Below are 15,346 nucleotides of genomic sequence, written 5' to 3'. Positions count from 1 at the left end.
TGGGAGGCTGTGGAGAAGCCGCTCTGCCGCCGGGGAAGCGGGAGGGCCGCCAGACTAACTTGCTGTCCGATGGGTCTTCTCTTGACCCCAGGTCCCGGTTGGCGGACTTCCACGCCAACTGTCGTGCCTCCTACCGGACGCTCACCGGCTGCCCCACCGACAATTACCAGGCGTGTCTGGGCTCCTACGCGGGCATGATCGGTAAGCTGCCCCCACCCGGGCTCTCAGTGGCTCCTGGCTGCCCCAGGCTCAGTTAGGGACCGAGGCCCAGCTCAGGGCCGGCGGGTGGACAGCCTGAGCTGGCCCCTCTCTGCTGTGATGGGAGCCGGAGGTTTATCGTGGGGGAGGAGGCCCCTGGGGCCTTAGGAGCTTCCCAAATAAGAAGAAAGGGTAACATTCATTGTGCAACATTCCAGACGCTGTGCTAAGCAATTTACATGGACTGTCTTGTTTAAGTCTCACGGCAGCCCTTACTAGGCAGGGGGTGGGGCTCCATTTTACAGACGGGAAAACTGAGGCTTGGGGAAGCTAAGTAACTTGTGCAGGTTCACCCTGCTGGTCAACATTGGCACTGGGATCCAAACCCAAGAGAGAGCCTTAGCCTCCCTGACTGGAGGACACATGCTCTGCTTGTTGGTGAAAGAGAAAGCAAGGGCCCGTGCTCTCGAGTGCAGGGTCGGGGGGCTCCTGGGTATCCCCTCTGCCGCCCTGGTCTGTCCTTTATGCCATGCCCCCCTGCTGACCCCCGTGGTTTGGAATGTGAGCTGGGATATATGTGTGTTGAGGGGCAGGTGGATGGGAGGGAAGGTGGTGTCCGAAGCCTCTTCTCTGATGGGCCTGGGGTCTGGGGGCCCTAGGGGAAGCCTTACTGTTCCTCTCTCCTTTGCCTCCCTTTCTCCCTGCCTAGGGTTCGATATAACACCCAACTACGTGGACTCCAGCCCCACTGGCATTGTGGTGTCCCCCTGGTGCAGTTGTCGTGGGAGCGGAAACATGGAGGAGGAGTGTGAGAAGTTCCTGAGGGACTTCACCGAGAACCCGTGCCTCCGTGAGTCCTGCCACGTCCTCCGCAGCCAGCAGCCACCCCCCACCCCGCCTATCCCAGGGGGCCCTGGAGCTCTGCCTGGCCATTCCCTCCTTACCCTTGCGGTGGCCAGTGACGCCTGCAGGGCTTCTCCAGCAGGGGGGTTGCCTGCGGAGACCATGGGTTTTGTGCTCTTGGAGATTCACCCCGGAGCTGTCTGGAGGCCACTGGAGGCCCTCCACCTATGTCGAGTCAAGGCCGAAGGTTTCTGGTCTGTGATCCTGACAGTCTCAGCCAGGTTCCTTCAGACACAGCCCTGGGGTGAGGTCTTAGCATCTGTCACTTTTCCCTTTAAGGATCGATTTCCCCTTGGAATTGGAGTGTCATCAAACTCCTAATCCGAAGGCTAGAGAGAAGGAAAGGTCAGCCACAAGCTCTGCCTGCCTGGTCTTTCTAGTCTGACACCCTCGCTATCCACACCCACCTGGAGATCTCATCCCTCTTTCCTGCCCTCTTTTCTTCCTTCCGTCCATCTGTCCATCCTGCCTTTCTGACAGCACGGGGGGCTTAGAGATGGAAGTCACAGTGTTTGTCATTGAGCAGCTCACCCTCTGAAGGAGGTGCACTGTCAGGGGGTCACAGTCATCACAGTACGGTGGGTCTAGGGTGGAGGTCTGCAGAGGGGTCTGCAGAAGCCCAGGGTGGGACTGCCCAAGTCAGCCTGGAGGAGGGGTACCCTGAAGGCATCTCAGACCCACTTGGGAATCACTGGCCACCGGTCAGCTGAAGGGGCAGGGAGGGCCTGCTCGTCCGCTCTGGGCAGAGGTGGGTTTCAGGAACTGCAGACCACTTAGCCTTGCCGCACTGCATGAGGATGCCCAGGGTCACCTGGACAGGTGGAGGGAGTCCTCCTGGTGAGGGCCCTTGCAGATCTGAAGGCGTTTGGATCTTAGGGTCCTGCAGGTGGCAGAGGGGGCGTGAAGCTCACTGAAGGGGTGTCAGCAGGTGGTACCATGGTCAGATCTGATTTCGGAAGGCTCACTCTCTGGTTCTGGTGTGGAGGGGGTGGGGGTAGGGATGTAGTTCGCACAGGTGACCCAGCACAGAGTCCGCTAGAGGTTGTTGTAGGTGCTCTCGGGGAGGACAGCACCCACTGATCCAGAGCAGCGGCGGGGGGTGGAGTGGGGAGGTGGCCTTGGTTGATGGCAAGCGGGTGGTTAGGGAAGTGTCCTGAGTAACCCAGGTTTCTGACTTGGGTGACTTGGGTGGAGAAAGCTGTCACCGTCAGGACTGGAAACGCAGCGGGAGGCAATGTTGTGGTGGAGGGAGTGGTGCTTAGTTCAGGGGTGACATGATGAACTTGAAGTGCACCTGGGACTTGGAGGTGGAGCTCCATGTAGGCTCTTGGCCTGGGGACGCAGTTTTGTCCAAGAGGTCCCATTAGTTGGTCCTGAGTGGATTAGTGTAACTGACTGAGTGGGGGGTGGATGAGGCCACCTGGGGAGGGGGACTACGTCGGGGGCCACGTGAGCGTGGTGGTCCGCAATACTGAATGCTGCAGAGAAGGTGGGCTTGCGCCCTGGGCACAGCCTGCCCCTCGCCTCCCGGCTCCCCACATCCCACTTCTCCTCCTGTTTTCCTCTTCATTCCGCATCTGGTACATTTCCTTTATTCCGGTTTCTCTTTTTCAACTTCCTTCCTGCTCTTTTCTTCTCTCAATATGAGACCTTGGTAGCTATCTGAAAGGGAGCTTCCGCCAAGTTAGTTTGGACGAGTTCCACCCTGCCCCCAGCTCTGGGCTATCACAGGGAAGGTCAAGTTTGGGATGGCAAGGGGCAGAGTGATGGAGGGGCCCCTGATTTCTCTGTGTCTCCTGCTCTCTTTCCCCACAGGGAACGCCATCCAGGCCTTTGGCAATGGCACAGATGTGAACCTATCCCCTAAAAACCCCTCATTCCAGGCCACGCAGGCCCCTCGGGTAGAGAAAACGCCTTCTTTGCCAGATGACCTCAGTGATAGCACCAGCCTGGGGACCAGCGTCATCACTACCTGCACATCTGTCCAGGTGAGGGGATGCAGCTCTGCCGCTGGGGAAACGGAGCCGGGGCAGTCTGAGGGCTTAGAGAAGCACCTGATGCCAGAGGCGAGGTGGGATATTACAGCCTGGGGACCAGGGACGGGGCGTGCAAGTTCCTCCCTTTGGATCACGACCCAAGAGGCAGGAAGAGCTGATGGGGGCTAGTTTTCCATGATTAATTCACTAACTACCACCTTGCAAGTATCAGACACCTGTTCTGTCACAGGATTGTACTAGATACCACAGGGGTGCCGGAGAAATGGAATGGTTACCATTTATTAAGCATCTACTAATTACTGGGTACTGCGCTGGTAGACTCTACCTATTTACTGGGTACTAATTACTGGGTACTGCGCTAGTAGACTCTACCTATTTCATTGATTCTCACACCATGACCTGTCGGGATTCTTGTTGTACACGCAGGAAACTAGCCCAGGGGTGTTAGGCGACACACCCAAGGTCACACAGCTGGTTAGTGGTGGAATAAGATTTCAAACCTACATCTGATTCCAAAACCTGTGATTTTCATTCGTTTGTCCATCCGTCCATCCATGCATCTATCCATGCATCCATCCAATGTGTGTCATGCATGCATTGTGCTGGACGTCTTATGTGAGATGCTAGGGAGACACTGGTGAATGAGGCTGATGCAGTCCTGTGTTTTGTGGTCCTTGTGGTCTTGTCGAGGGTCAGACAGTTCAACAAGCACCAGATGTGGGCTGCGGTCAGTGCCACAAGAGGAGACCACGTGGGTGGCATTGTGGAGACACACCACAGGGCTCCCCACTCAGCCTTTCTCTCTGCTGAGCTATCCTCATGCTGTCACACCATTTGCTACAGTAGATTCTTTGCTTAGGATGTTGGTTCTAATCAGAACGTGCCCCCCCCCACACACTCATACACACTCTCTCTCACACACACTCATATATACTCATATACACACTCATACTATAGAACAAAGAGTTTAAAAGAAGACCTTGTGCAGAATATCAGGGAAAACAGAGGAGGGGGGAAACAGTGAGGTTGTGGTGGTGGGGATAAGGGGATGTTTCAGGCAGGAATTGGGGCTGGAATTGCTAAGGAGAGGTGGGGTCTGGAGTCCAGCCAGTGAGAGCACAACGTGAGCATAGGTTTGGGGACTGGGGGAACAGGCCCGGCTGCGTGTGGCAATGAAGATGCCAGTCTGAGTGGGGCGGCTCGTGGGATCACCAGTGAGCACTCACTACGAAGTTTCAGTCTTGCAAGATGAGTAAGTCCTGGAGAACTGGTTACAGTGATGTGACTGTAGTTGACAGTGTTGTACTGTGTACTTGAAATTTGTATAGACCTTAAGTGTTCTCAGTGCAAAAAAAAAAAAAAAAGCAAAAAAAGAAGATGGTAGAAGTGTGAAGGGATGGATGTGTTGATTGACTCGTGGTGAGTATTTACAATATTTATATATATTGGATTGTGCACCTTAAAAATATACTTTTTTTTTTTTTTTCTGGCCATGCCGCTCGGCTTGAGGGATCTTAATTCCCCAACCAGGGATCGAACCGGGCAACTGCAGTGGAAGCGCAGAGTCCTAACCACGGGACCACCAGAGAATTCGCAAATAGATACAATTTTTGATGGTCAATATAACCTCAGTACAGCCAGAGATGAAGAGCAGTGGGCTTTCAGAGTGCTGGCATGAGACCCGAGCAGGGATGGGGCCTGGCAGAGGTATCCAGGTTGCTCCGGGCACCCCTTACTGGTGCCCGTCCTGGTTGGGAAGCCCACTGCCCCTTCCCTTCCCGGTGGGCTGTAACAGCTGACCTCCAAGTGCCTTCAGATCAGGCCCAGCGTGGGCTCCTCCATGCCCCGCTCCGCTCCATTAGGCCGCCCCTCCTGATTTGGGCTGAGGTGCCCGTGTCACCCCTGGGTGGCTTCTAATTACACTCAACACGCTTCAGCGGCTGCTGGCGGGGCTCGGGGGCCACTCCACAGACGGTTGCCAGTTCAATTTCATGCTAGAGTGGCGGGCAGCTCGGCAGGTCAGGGCTGTGCCACCTGTCAGGTGACCAGGCTCTGGCGTGGTCTCTCTGGGCACTGCCAACCTTCCTCCCCAGCCCCTTGGGGCTGGCTCACCGGGGAGATGCCCACTCATCAAGGGCTGTGGACCCTTCCTAATACTCCCACAGAGTCACTGTGGGCGTGGAGAAGTTCAAAGCCCTGGTCTCATGCCCACCGCAGCCCCCTCAGTGCGTGATGACTCTGACTCCCTTTTCCCCCCCGCTGTTTCCCTCCAGTGGTTTGCTAAACCATCGCCTGGTTTCTTTCAGCCCCAGCCTGGTTTTCTGCAGACTCACCATCTGGGGGCTTGTCTTACACTTGGTTTGATTCCAGTGGGGTTAACACACGATCTGTATGAGAGATGACGTATGTGAGGAACCTTACACACATGATAGGTGTTTTGAATCCTGGAGGTCTGTCTGGCAGGGGGCTCCCCCAGGCCTGGCCCCAGGGTCCGTCCACTCGGATGTGTTGACTAAGTCACTCTGGGTGGGACAGCAGGGGCGGACCTCCCAGGAGGAATGGAAGAGAAGCAGACCCTCAGAGGGACCCACCCACAATCACCCTCATACCCCCGTTCTTTCTCACAGAAACTGAAAGGAAAGGGCCTCTGATTCTGTTTTAATTGCGGTCTTTTATTTTTTTTATTCTTTCATTTTTAAAAATTTCTTTATTTTAATTTTATTTCTGGCAGCGTTGGGTCTTTGTTGCTGTGCGCGGGCTTTCTCTAGTTGCGGCGAGCGGGGGCTACTCTTTCTTGCGGTGCGCGGGCTTCTCATTGCGGTGGCTTCTCTTGTTGCAGAGCACGCGTGGGCTTCCGTAGTTGTGGCGCACAGGCTTAGTTGCTCTGTGGCATGTGGGATCTTCCCGGACCAGGGCTCGAACCCGTGTCCCTCGTATTGGCAGGCGGATTCTTAACCACTGCGCCACCAGAGAAGTCCTAATTGCGGTCTTTTATTTTGTGTTTTTTTTTTTTTTTTTTTATGTGATACGCAGGCCTCTCACTGTTGTGGCCTCTCCCGCTGCGGAGCACAGGCTCCGTATGCCCAGGCTCAGCGGCCATGGCTCATGGGCTCAGCCGCTCCGCGGCATGTGGGATCTTCCTGGACTGGGGCACGAACCCGTGTCCCCTGCATCGGCAGGCGGACTCTCAACCACTGCGCCACCAGGGAAGCCCTAACTGCGGTCTTTTAAATGAGCACCTACTACTCTGTGCCAGGTGCTGGGCGTGCAGAGGGAATAAGCCCACGTCCCTGCCCTCAGCTTGGCTGGAGGCTGGTGTGGGTGGTCTGTCCCTCCCCAGTCCGTGCCCCCTCCCTCAGCTCTGCTAGCTTGGAAGGGCTCTGTGGTGGCCCTTGTGGGGCCCTTGGGAATGACAGCAACCCATGGCCACAGAAGGGAGTCTCCGAGTGAGGGCAGAGACAGGGAGCTGAGCGAGGGAGGGAGGGAGGGAGGGAGAGGAAGCCCGCACACCCCAGACACCCCTGGAGAGAGCGGCAAGATCACTTACCTCTGTCCTCCTTCTTATCCACAGGTGGACCCTGGGGGAAGCCTTAGGAACCTCCTTCACTGACCCAGAGATGGTAGCCAGGTGGGGACCTCACATGAGTGATTGGATGTTAGCATCAGTGGGCTCTCTGAGAGCTCCTTCCCAAATCCCAAAGGATGGAAGGCCAGTGTGGACAGTGGCTTGTGCACAGCACCCCCGGCCCCCCGCTCCTGGACAGTTTTCTTTTGGCTGCGCTGTGCTGACTCTTCCTCCAAATCCGCTCCCCCAAAGGACTTTCCCACAGTGGGGCGGGGTCTGGCATTGGAGGGACTGTTGTCTCCGCCGAGGGGCTGCTGAGCAGAACTGTGGGTGTCTTAGGTACCAGAGAGGAGCCGGCAGCTGGGCAGGCCCCGAGTGGGCCCCGTGTCTGTGGTCCTTGACGCTCTCTGGAGCCTGGCTCTCATATGCTTCCGTTCCTGGCTGTGGTTCCCTCTCCGGGTGGCCCTGCCAGCCTGGGGCTCTCTGGAACTTGGAGAAACTGTGGCAGAATCTGCAGAACAGTGTCTCCCTCTGTCCCTGCTACACACACACACACACACACACACACACACACACCCCTTGTGTGAATTCCCTCCCTCCTGCCCAGTGGTCCCTAAAGCGAGAATCTACAGGAGGCCATCAATCTTGCACCCTCCTCCAAGGTCCTTTGTTTCTGAAGCCCATCAGGCACCCCTGGTGTAGGCCCAACGGCCAGGCTGAGCAACATGCTGGCCCTTGTGCTCGTCGGTTCCTCTGAGCGAAGGGCGTCTCCTTCCCTTCTCTTCCAGCTCTCTGCCTTTGAATCCTACTTGCATGTCACCTCTTGGGTGGTCTCCTGACTCGACTCTGGCAGAACTGCCTTCTCTTTGCTTAGGGCTCCCGCTTTGCCTCCCTTCAGCCCCCATCACGATGTGTTCTGCTCCCCGCACCAGACAAGCATCCCTGGAGGGCAGGGGCCGCATCACCCCCTTGGTAGCCCTTATAACCGAGTGCTTAGTGCCTGGCATCGAGTGGGCGCTCCACACAGGTCAAGAGAAAGAGCCCAGAGTTCCCGATCATTGGATTGATGGGAACTTCCTGCTCTCTGTTCTAGAAAACGGTCTGTTTTGTTGCTCACAGGCAACTCTATTCAGCTTCCCTCTCTCTCATTGATGCCCTCTGTGTGCCGTGAGGTATGAAGGTAAAGAAGTAGGTAAAGAAGGTGAAGATGCAGGAGGATTGGATAGAAGTCTCTTTTGTCATAAGGTGGGGCCTGGACCGGGGCAGTGCAGCATGGGCAGGGCAGACTGGCAGTGGGTTCCCACTTTCCCTGGACTTGGTTTGTTTCCAGTGTCCTTGGTGTTCCCGGCGGGTGGCTCTGGGCCAGTTTGCGGGACCCTGTCATATCACCTTCTGCAGGGTTGCAGGGCCCTATTAACGCAATCTCCTTTGCTTTCCTTGTCTCCACCAGCCAGTTTCTGCTCTCACCCTTGCTAGTGCCCATCACATCTGGGGGAATTAAAAATGAGTTTGGAGGGCTTGCCATGAACCCTCCTCACCACATGCCGGCCACAGGCTCAGCAGCCGGCAGCCACGTCCGTCTCCTCAGCCCCCTGCCTGTTCCCTGGACGGGTCTCTTACTCAGCACGCAGGCCGGTAGCTGTCAGAGCACGGGACCCAGAGGCTGCTCAGTGTATCCGTATGCCTATTAGGCATACGTTTCTGATTTACAAATTCGGCTCGTTTCAAAGCTTTGAGAAGCTGATGCATTCCTTCTTTTCTTCCCTCCCTCTGGCTCTCCCTTGTACTCATTCATTTATTCATCCGTCAATGCATTCCCTCATTTATTCAACGTAAATTCTTACCGCACGTCACCCTGTTCCAGGCACTGAGGCTGACCAGCGTATGAGGCTGGTACCTTGGTCCTCATACCAGCAGGAGGGACAGGGTACACGCTCAGAGAATTACGGGGCAGGAGGTGATGGGTGCGCCAGGGGGCTGGATAAGGCGTTATGGACGCAGAGCGGGGAGGCGGCTTTGGGTTGGCAGTGGAAGCACAGGACTCATGGACCAGGCGTACCCTGCTGCTGGGCCTGGAGGAACAGGGAGAATTGAGGACACGGAGATGCAGAGATGTGGAACTGGGAGGGGTGGGCGAGGAGGGAGCAGAGACGGGAGTCAGGACAGCACAGGGCAGCTGAGGAGGGGGGTGGGTCCTGCCGGCTGAATCTGGCCTGCTGACTGTTTGAATAAATTAAGTTTTATTGGAACACGGGCCACACCTGAATAAATTAAGTTTTACTGGAACACGGGCCATACCCTATTGTTATGTATTGTCCATGTGCTGCAGGCAGAGTTAAGTTGGGACTGACGCTATGGCCGGCAGAGCCTAAAATTGTTACTCTCTGGCCCTTTGCAGAAAATGTTTGCCTCCCCCTGACCTAGAGGAACACAGGCCATGCGTTTGGGAGAACGCAGGTTTCTGATATGGGAAGGAGCGGGTGGGGAGTCAAACCTAATTTTCAGGTTGAACTGGTGAGTGTGGAGAGGCCACTGAAGGCTTCTGAACAGGGATGTCTGATGACAAGTGTGATTTGGGAAATTAATCTGACAGCAGGTGGAGACTTGTTGTCGAGGGAGAGTGACTGGGGGACCTGTTAGGAGATTTTTGCAATAGTCAGTGATAGTCAATGGTCATCAGAGGTAAGGAAAGAGGGGTTGTACTAGTGGATGGTGGGGAGTGGAGGAGGGTGAGGTGTGTTACTGGGAGTGGGCGTGTGCAGGACGGAGGTTCCCAAGGGCACTGAGATTTGGGGATGGGGCCAGGGACAGAAGCAGGGGACACAGGAGAGGTCCTGCCAGCCCCGGCCAGGGGTTTTCCCATAGAGACAACACTGGACTTGGTCCCTGGCACCTGGACATGCCAGACCCAGTTTCGGGAGTGTGGACAGAGGTGGCAAGGAAGAGGAGGAAGATGATAATTTCCTTCTAACTTCCTGAGCAAAGGGCCCCTCTGAGAGAAATTTCTAGAAGGATGACCCTTGTCTTTGCTGCCATCCTCCCTTCCTGCCACCAAGATAATCAGGTGAGATAGGCATCAAGGGTGGTCTTGGGGAGGGGGGTGTGACCTCAGAGGACAGCTGCACCGTCGGGGGCTTGGGGAAGATAGAGCCTCTTCCCCCTCCCATTTGCTGAACTGGGGCAGAGGTGACCTTGTGGGTGTTTATTTCTCTCATCTGGGTGTGAGCAGGGCTGTGACTCTTTCATCTTTGGAACCCCCTGCAGGGGAATGGTAGGGGCGGGGAGTTAATGGTGAAGGAGACGGTGAATTTGAGCCTAAGGCTTGGGCATTAGGTAGTGGAACCTCTTTCTCTCTGCACTTCCCCCATCTGCCACTTTCAGAAAAGGTCGGCTGACTGGCAAACACCCACACTGTTCTGTGTGCCCAGGACTGGGGGAGAGGTCTTGGGCTTGCTGTCGGGGGAGATTACTGCAGCCTTCACCCCTTCGCTGTCTGTTCTGTGTTTTCTGGAAGTCAGGTGGAGGAGTCCACGGGGGCCCAGACTTCTCCCTGGCTTTGCTTGCTTAGCTGTCAGGGTAGAGCTAGGATAGCCCCAGGCTACCAGCTGACCTGGGTCTCACCCTGCAGCCCCAGTCCTGGGAGTTTACTGGATGCAAATGCTGCTTTGCTCTGCATCATGCTTGGGGATTAAGGGGCGTTTATACTTGTCCAGAGCTTTACTGCACCATATGCACGGTCTCATGTATCTCACGGTGCATCAGTGAGGTTCGCTTGACTATCGCTATTTTATAGATGAGGAAACCGAGGTGCCGGTAGATGAAGGGATTTGCCTGGGGTCAGTGGCTGAACCAAGACTGGAGCCCTGGCCTCTGGCCTCTGGGGTCCTTCCTTGGATCAAGGGGCTGTTCCACGGGGATGGGCACCAAGGCTTAGGACCCCGCAGTCTAAAAAGGAAAGGCTGGGATGGGTCTCTGAGGACAAAACTCTGTAAGCTGGGTGTTGTAGCACTTGGAGGAAGTACTTGAGGACAGTGAGAGGAAGCCCAGTGTGTCACTGGCCACTCAGCACGTGTTCAGCGTGTGGCAGGTCAGCCCTGGAGCCTGCCAGATGGAAATGCCATTGGTTCAGAAGGGCTTGGGCAAGTGCTGTGGATGACGGATCCAAGGTGGGTCACTGAAGGGGCATGGGGAGGGGTCCTGTCCTGCTCTTCATGGAGCCCAGTCCTTTTCCCCCACCAGGTCCCTGTGGCCTGTCAGAGACCACACAGTGGGTCGGATTCCTTTGGCCCTGGTCCTGTGAGGTGGCATCCCTCTCTCGCGGTAATATGCGTCAGAGGACGGGATGAAGGGGTCCTCTCCTGTTTCTTCTCTTCCCCCGATGCTCCCTCCCTCCCCCTCTTCCCTACCTGGTGCTCCTGTCTCCTTGGGTGCTGTCTTTCCCTTTTTCTCTACTTCATCCCTCCACTCATTTCCTCTTACTCCTATCCCTTTCCTCCTTCTCCTCTTCCTCTTGCTTCCTATCTAATATTTGCCAACACCCCCTCCTGTGTCTTCCCTCTTCAGAGGAGGCTATCAAGTCCCAGGCGGCTCCAGAGCTGAGCGTTCAGATCCCACCTCCTCCCCCCACGGCTCCTCTCTGTGTGGTTGACCAGGCTAAGTTGTGTTCAGGTCTGTGTCCAGGACCCGGGGTTCCCTGAGAGCTGGCATCCTGTCACAGAAGGTCAGGCCAAGAGGTCATCTAGTTTAGCTATTTTCTCAAACCTTATTTATTTTTAAGCCACAGACTATTTTTTTTTTTTTTTTTTGTGGTACACGGGCCTCTCACTGCTGTGGCCTCTCCCATTGCAGAGCACAGGCTCCGGACACGCAGGCTCAATAGTTGTGGCTCACGGGCCCAGCCGCTCCGCGGCACGTGGGATCCTCCCGGACCGGGGCACGAACCCGTGTCCCGTGCATTGGCAGGTGGACTCTCAACCACTGTGCCACCAGGGAAGCCCACCACAGACTATTTTTAAAAATAATTCTGTATATAACTTCAACATATAAAACAAGTCAAAATAGAGCTTCTTGGTTGAGGTAGGGGGGAGGACCGGGATCCCCAGCTGTCTGCCTGTGATTCCACACAGCCTCCTGTTTAGTGAGCACTGTGGGAGGGGGCGCCAGGGAGAAGACAGGGACCCTGGAGGGGGCGGAGACACGGCTGCTGTACCTGCAACAGTTAGAGCTGGAAAGGCTGCCAGGAAATATAGGTGCTGGGCTGCGTGGCACAGACCCTGACAGGCTACAGGATGTCATAGGTGGGGACCTAGCTGGGGCTGGGAGTTGCTCAGGGAGGTGACCGAGTGAGGATGGTGGGGGGCAGTCAGGTGTAAGCTAATGGTGACAGCACAGCCTCTGAGGTGGGGTGGGCAGGCTCCATCAGGCAGTGACCTCCCACAGCCCTATCTGGAGCTGCACTTGGTCCTGGGCAGTGGAATCCAGTCCTTGGGTCCGCAAGGGCCTCCGAGCACACACCCTCTGCAGGGATGCCGGTTGGTGGCTTGGCCGGGCTAGATCTTGGCACCCAGAGTCACTGGTGCTGAGGTCTTATACAGGATCCTCCTTGGTTGAGTCCCTGATTCTGTCTCGACGGCACTCATTGTCCCCATGATCACATTTCTACCTTCGGTAGTGACTCTGCTCTTGGCTGGGGCCTTTGTGTGACAGCTGGGGCCTTGTTTAGCTGACCAGATGCCCTGGGTGGTAGATTGCCTGTGATGTTCAAGGCATCCTTCATATCTCTGGCCAAGAGCAGTGGTTTAGGCATAATTTCTTGGGCTTCCCAGTTGCTTCTGGTGGCCAGAGCCATTTGAGGCCAGTTTAGAAACCTCACATCTCCCAGCTGGTTCCCATGGATCACTATTATGATGGAGACAGCAAAGGGCTGCTCATCACACCTACCCTCTGGTTCTCATCCAGGTGGTGTGCCAGGGGTGGAAAACCCTGGAGTCATCACCAAGCCAGCTTTCCTTCCTCATTCCTCACCTGGACCACAGAGCTCCCAGGTGCCACACAACTGTTTAGGGTGGAACAGCCAACACCTGGCACCATGGCCAGATGTCCGCCTAACCTGCCCCAGTGGCAGACATCACTAATCAATCACAGCTCTCTTCCCCATGAGCCCAATGAGGACTCATGATTTTTCTGGAGCTGGCACTGGGATGCTAGTTCTGATCTGTGGCATTCATTCATTCATTCATTCATTCACAGATATGTTAATGAATGGTGGTTAACAAACAGTAACTGAGTATAACATTTATTGAGCTGCTGTTATACAAGGAAAGAAAACATGGTCCCTGCTTCATCCAGAGGAACTCTGAGTATGGTAGACAGACCCGGGAGGGGCTTATTACTTTATTAGGCTGTAAGTGGGAGAGCAGAGTTAGAACTCCCTTCTTCAAGAGCCCTAATCACTGAGAGTGTCAGAGAAGGGCAAAGGTCTCTGTGCTGCCAGTGCTCTTTACGTGTACACTGTGATGTCAGGGGTGGGCAGCAGGGCCATGGAGTGTGTCGTCTCATCTGAGTCATGGGACAAAGCCCGGCCAGAGACCCAGCCCCAGTGAACCATCCTTACTAGCGCCTTCTCTCCCACAGGAGCAGGGACTGAAGGCCAATAACTCCAAAGAGTTAAGCATGTGCTTCACAGAGGTGAGTGAGGGCCTGAGCCGGGGTGGGTGCCGGGGGCTGGGCCAGAGTGGGTTGTTTTCCAGGAGTGCCTTGGACTTGAAGCTCCCAGATTCCATTGCATGGACTGGGCTGGCTGAGCTTTTGGCCCACCTGGACCTTGGTAGGTGCTCACTCTGTTGGGGGTGAGGGTGGGTGGCTGTAGATGTTGCAGCCAGGGCCCTTACTTGTCTCATGGGTGAGACGCAGGAGGCTGCTCTGAGCAGAGGTCCTGGCAAGCCTTCCTGACTCTTTAAGACAGGTGTTCCCAGCAGCCTGCTCTGTGCTGGTTCTGGGACATTGAGGAGGTGGAATGATGGCACAGGACGTGGGCCCTTCCGTGAAGGAGCCCCAGCACAGGAGTAGATCTGTGACTATGTATATGTATAGCGTATATATAACTTAGAGGAGAAGTAAAATTAGTGAAAGAGTCTGCAGAAGGAGGGAGAGTTCAGACAGGGGTGTGCAGTGGAGACTCTGTGGAGGAGGGATTCCAGCAAACTTAGGAACCCGGAGAACGTAGCTTCTCTCTTCCCCCCTCCCCTCCCCTCCCTTCCCCTCTCCAGAAGCAGGTCCTGTGGACCCCGGGACTTTCTTCCTTTAGATCTTTATACCATCCCCATCCTCGCTGGTCTGCATTAGCCAGGCAGGGAGAGCAGCCCGTTGCCCTGGGGGCTGCTGCCTTGTTCCCCGAGTAGTCAGCGGAGGCATAGCCCAGCTCCATGGAAGCCTGGCTCTGCGAAGAGGGTCCCCTGGGTGACCAGGAGGGCAGGGGCCTTAGTGCTCCACTTCCAGAGTCTTTTCTTCTTTTTTTTTTTTTTTGCCTGATCCCAGCCCTACTGACTTGTTTGTCCCTCTCTCTGCTTCTGTTCCCGCTTCTGCCTGGCCACAGCTCACGACCAGTATCATCCCAGGGAGTAAAAGGGTGGTCAAACCTAACTCAGGCCCCCGCAGAGCCAGACCATCGGCTGCCTTGACCGCTGTCTCCTTCCTGATGCTGAAGCTGGCCTTGTAGACTCTGGGAGATTTCCGAAAGCTACACGGACGAGAACACCCGCCTGACAAAATGGAAACACACACAGACACACACACACCTTGCAAAAAAAAAAAAAAAAAAAAAGTCTTTTCCCACCTTGTCTCTGAACCTGTCTCCTCCCAGGTTTCTTCTCTGGAGAAGTTTTTCTAAACCAAACAGACAAGCAGGCGGGCAGCCTAAGAGCTGGCCCAGAGGTCCCCTGGCAGGGGAAGCCCAGTGCTGAGGAGGGCACAAGGGTCTAGAGATGCCCTTCACTTTCTTCTGGTGTTTTCCTCTCTGGACCCTGCTGACATGAGAGACCAGGATGACATCCCCACCGCCTGAGGGACATGGGCTGGGGCAGGATGGCTGCCGCTCTTCTCAAGCCCCCCATTCTGGGGACCTGCCGGGGGCTGGTGGGGGACGTCAGGCAGCAGAGCAGCGAGGCTGCCCCCCTTGGGGTCCAGCTGGGTACCTTCAGCACCTCCAGCTGGCTTCAAGGATGGAGGTTATCTCGCCTCCCTTCTCTGAGGGCTGTATCTGACCTGTGGAGGGTTGCGGTGCTGAGCCCCCCTGACCTCCACTGTAGCACAGGGTGGGAGGCTGGGCAGTTCCAGGGGGCTTGGGAGCCCAGCCTGCCTGGGATATCCCGTTGGGGGTTGGGAGCAAAACTTGGATACCACCTCAAGGCTGATTCTTCCTGCTTGGTGGCAGGAGTTTTGAAATCAAAGAGAAATGATTCTTTGTCCACTCCCTTGGTTTCTCTTGGGTCCATTTGGTGGTTCTCCCTTGGGAGGGAGGGGCTGGCGCTGAGAGGGGCAGAGAAGACCACCGGGGCCCGTCTACCTGCACCACACTCTGGTCTCTGCGGCTCTCTCCAACTCTTTTCTCTCTGCCTCGCTCTTCTCTTTCCTCATTTCCGAGACGTACGCACACTGTATGTACATTACACGGCTCCTTTCTCAA

The 15,346-nt window shown here is 55.7% G+C and overlaps 1 protein-coding gene across 3 annotated transcripts in view; it reads left to right on the top strand.

Annotated features, from left to right (window-relative positions):
* GFRA2 (GDNF family receptor alpha 2) overlaps positions 1 to 14,856 on the top strand; it is a gene marked incomplete at its 5' end in the record, with an annotated part of 95,572 nt that extends 80,716 nt beyond the window's left edge. For all 3 annotated transcript variants that reach the window (XM_082842214.1, XM_082842213.1, XM_082842212.1), the window contains 5 exons: positions 92 to 201; positions 908 to 1,048; positions 2,917 to 3,089; positions 13,297 to 13,350; positions 14,258 to 14,856. In XM_082842214.1, coding sequence (XP_082698340.1) covers positions 92 to 201; positions 908 to 1,048; positions 2,917 to 3,089; positions 13,297 to 13,350; positions 14,258 to 14,380 — 601 coding nt within the window. In that variant the 3' untranslated portion in view covers positions 14,381 to 14,856. The remainder of the gene's footprint in view (positions 1 to 91; positions 202 to 907; positions 1,049 to 2,916; positions 3,090 to 13,296; positions 13,351 to 14,257) is intronic.
* Between the last annotated feature and the right edge of the window lie 490 nt (positions 14,857 to 15,346).

Source organism: Leucopleurus acutus, assembly GCF_964270905.1.
Source record: "Leucopleurus acutus genome assembly, chromosome: 7".
Classification (NCBI taxonomy): domain Eukaryota; kingdom Metazoa; phylum Chordata; class Mammalia; order Artiodactyla; family Delphinidae; genus Leucopleurus; species Leucopleurus acutus.
The sequence above is the reverse complement of the archived record's forward strand: the minus strand, read 5'-3'. Positions and strand labels throughout refer to the sequence as shown.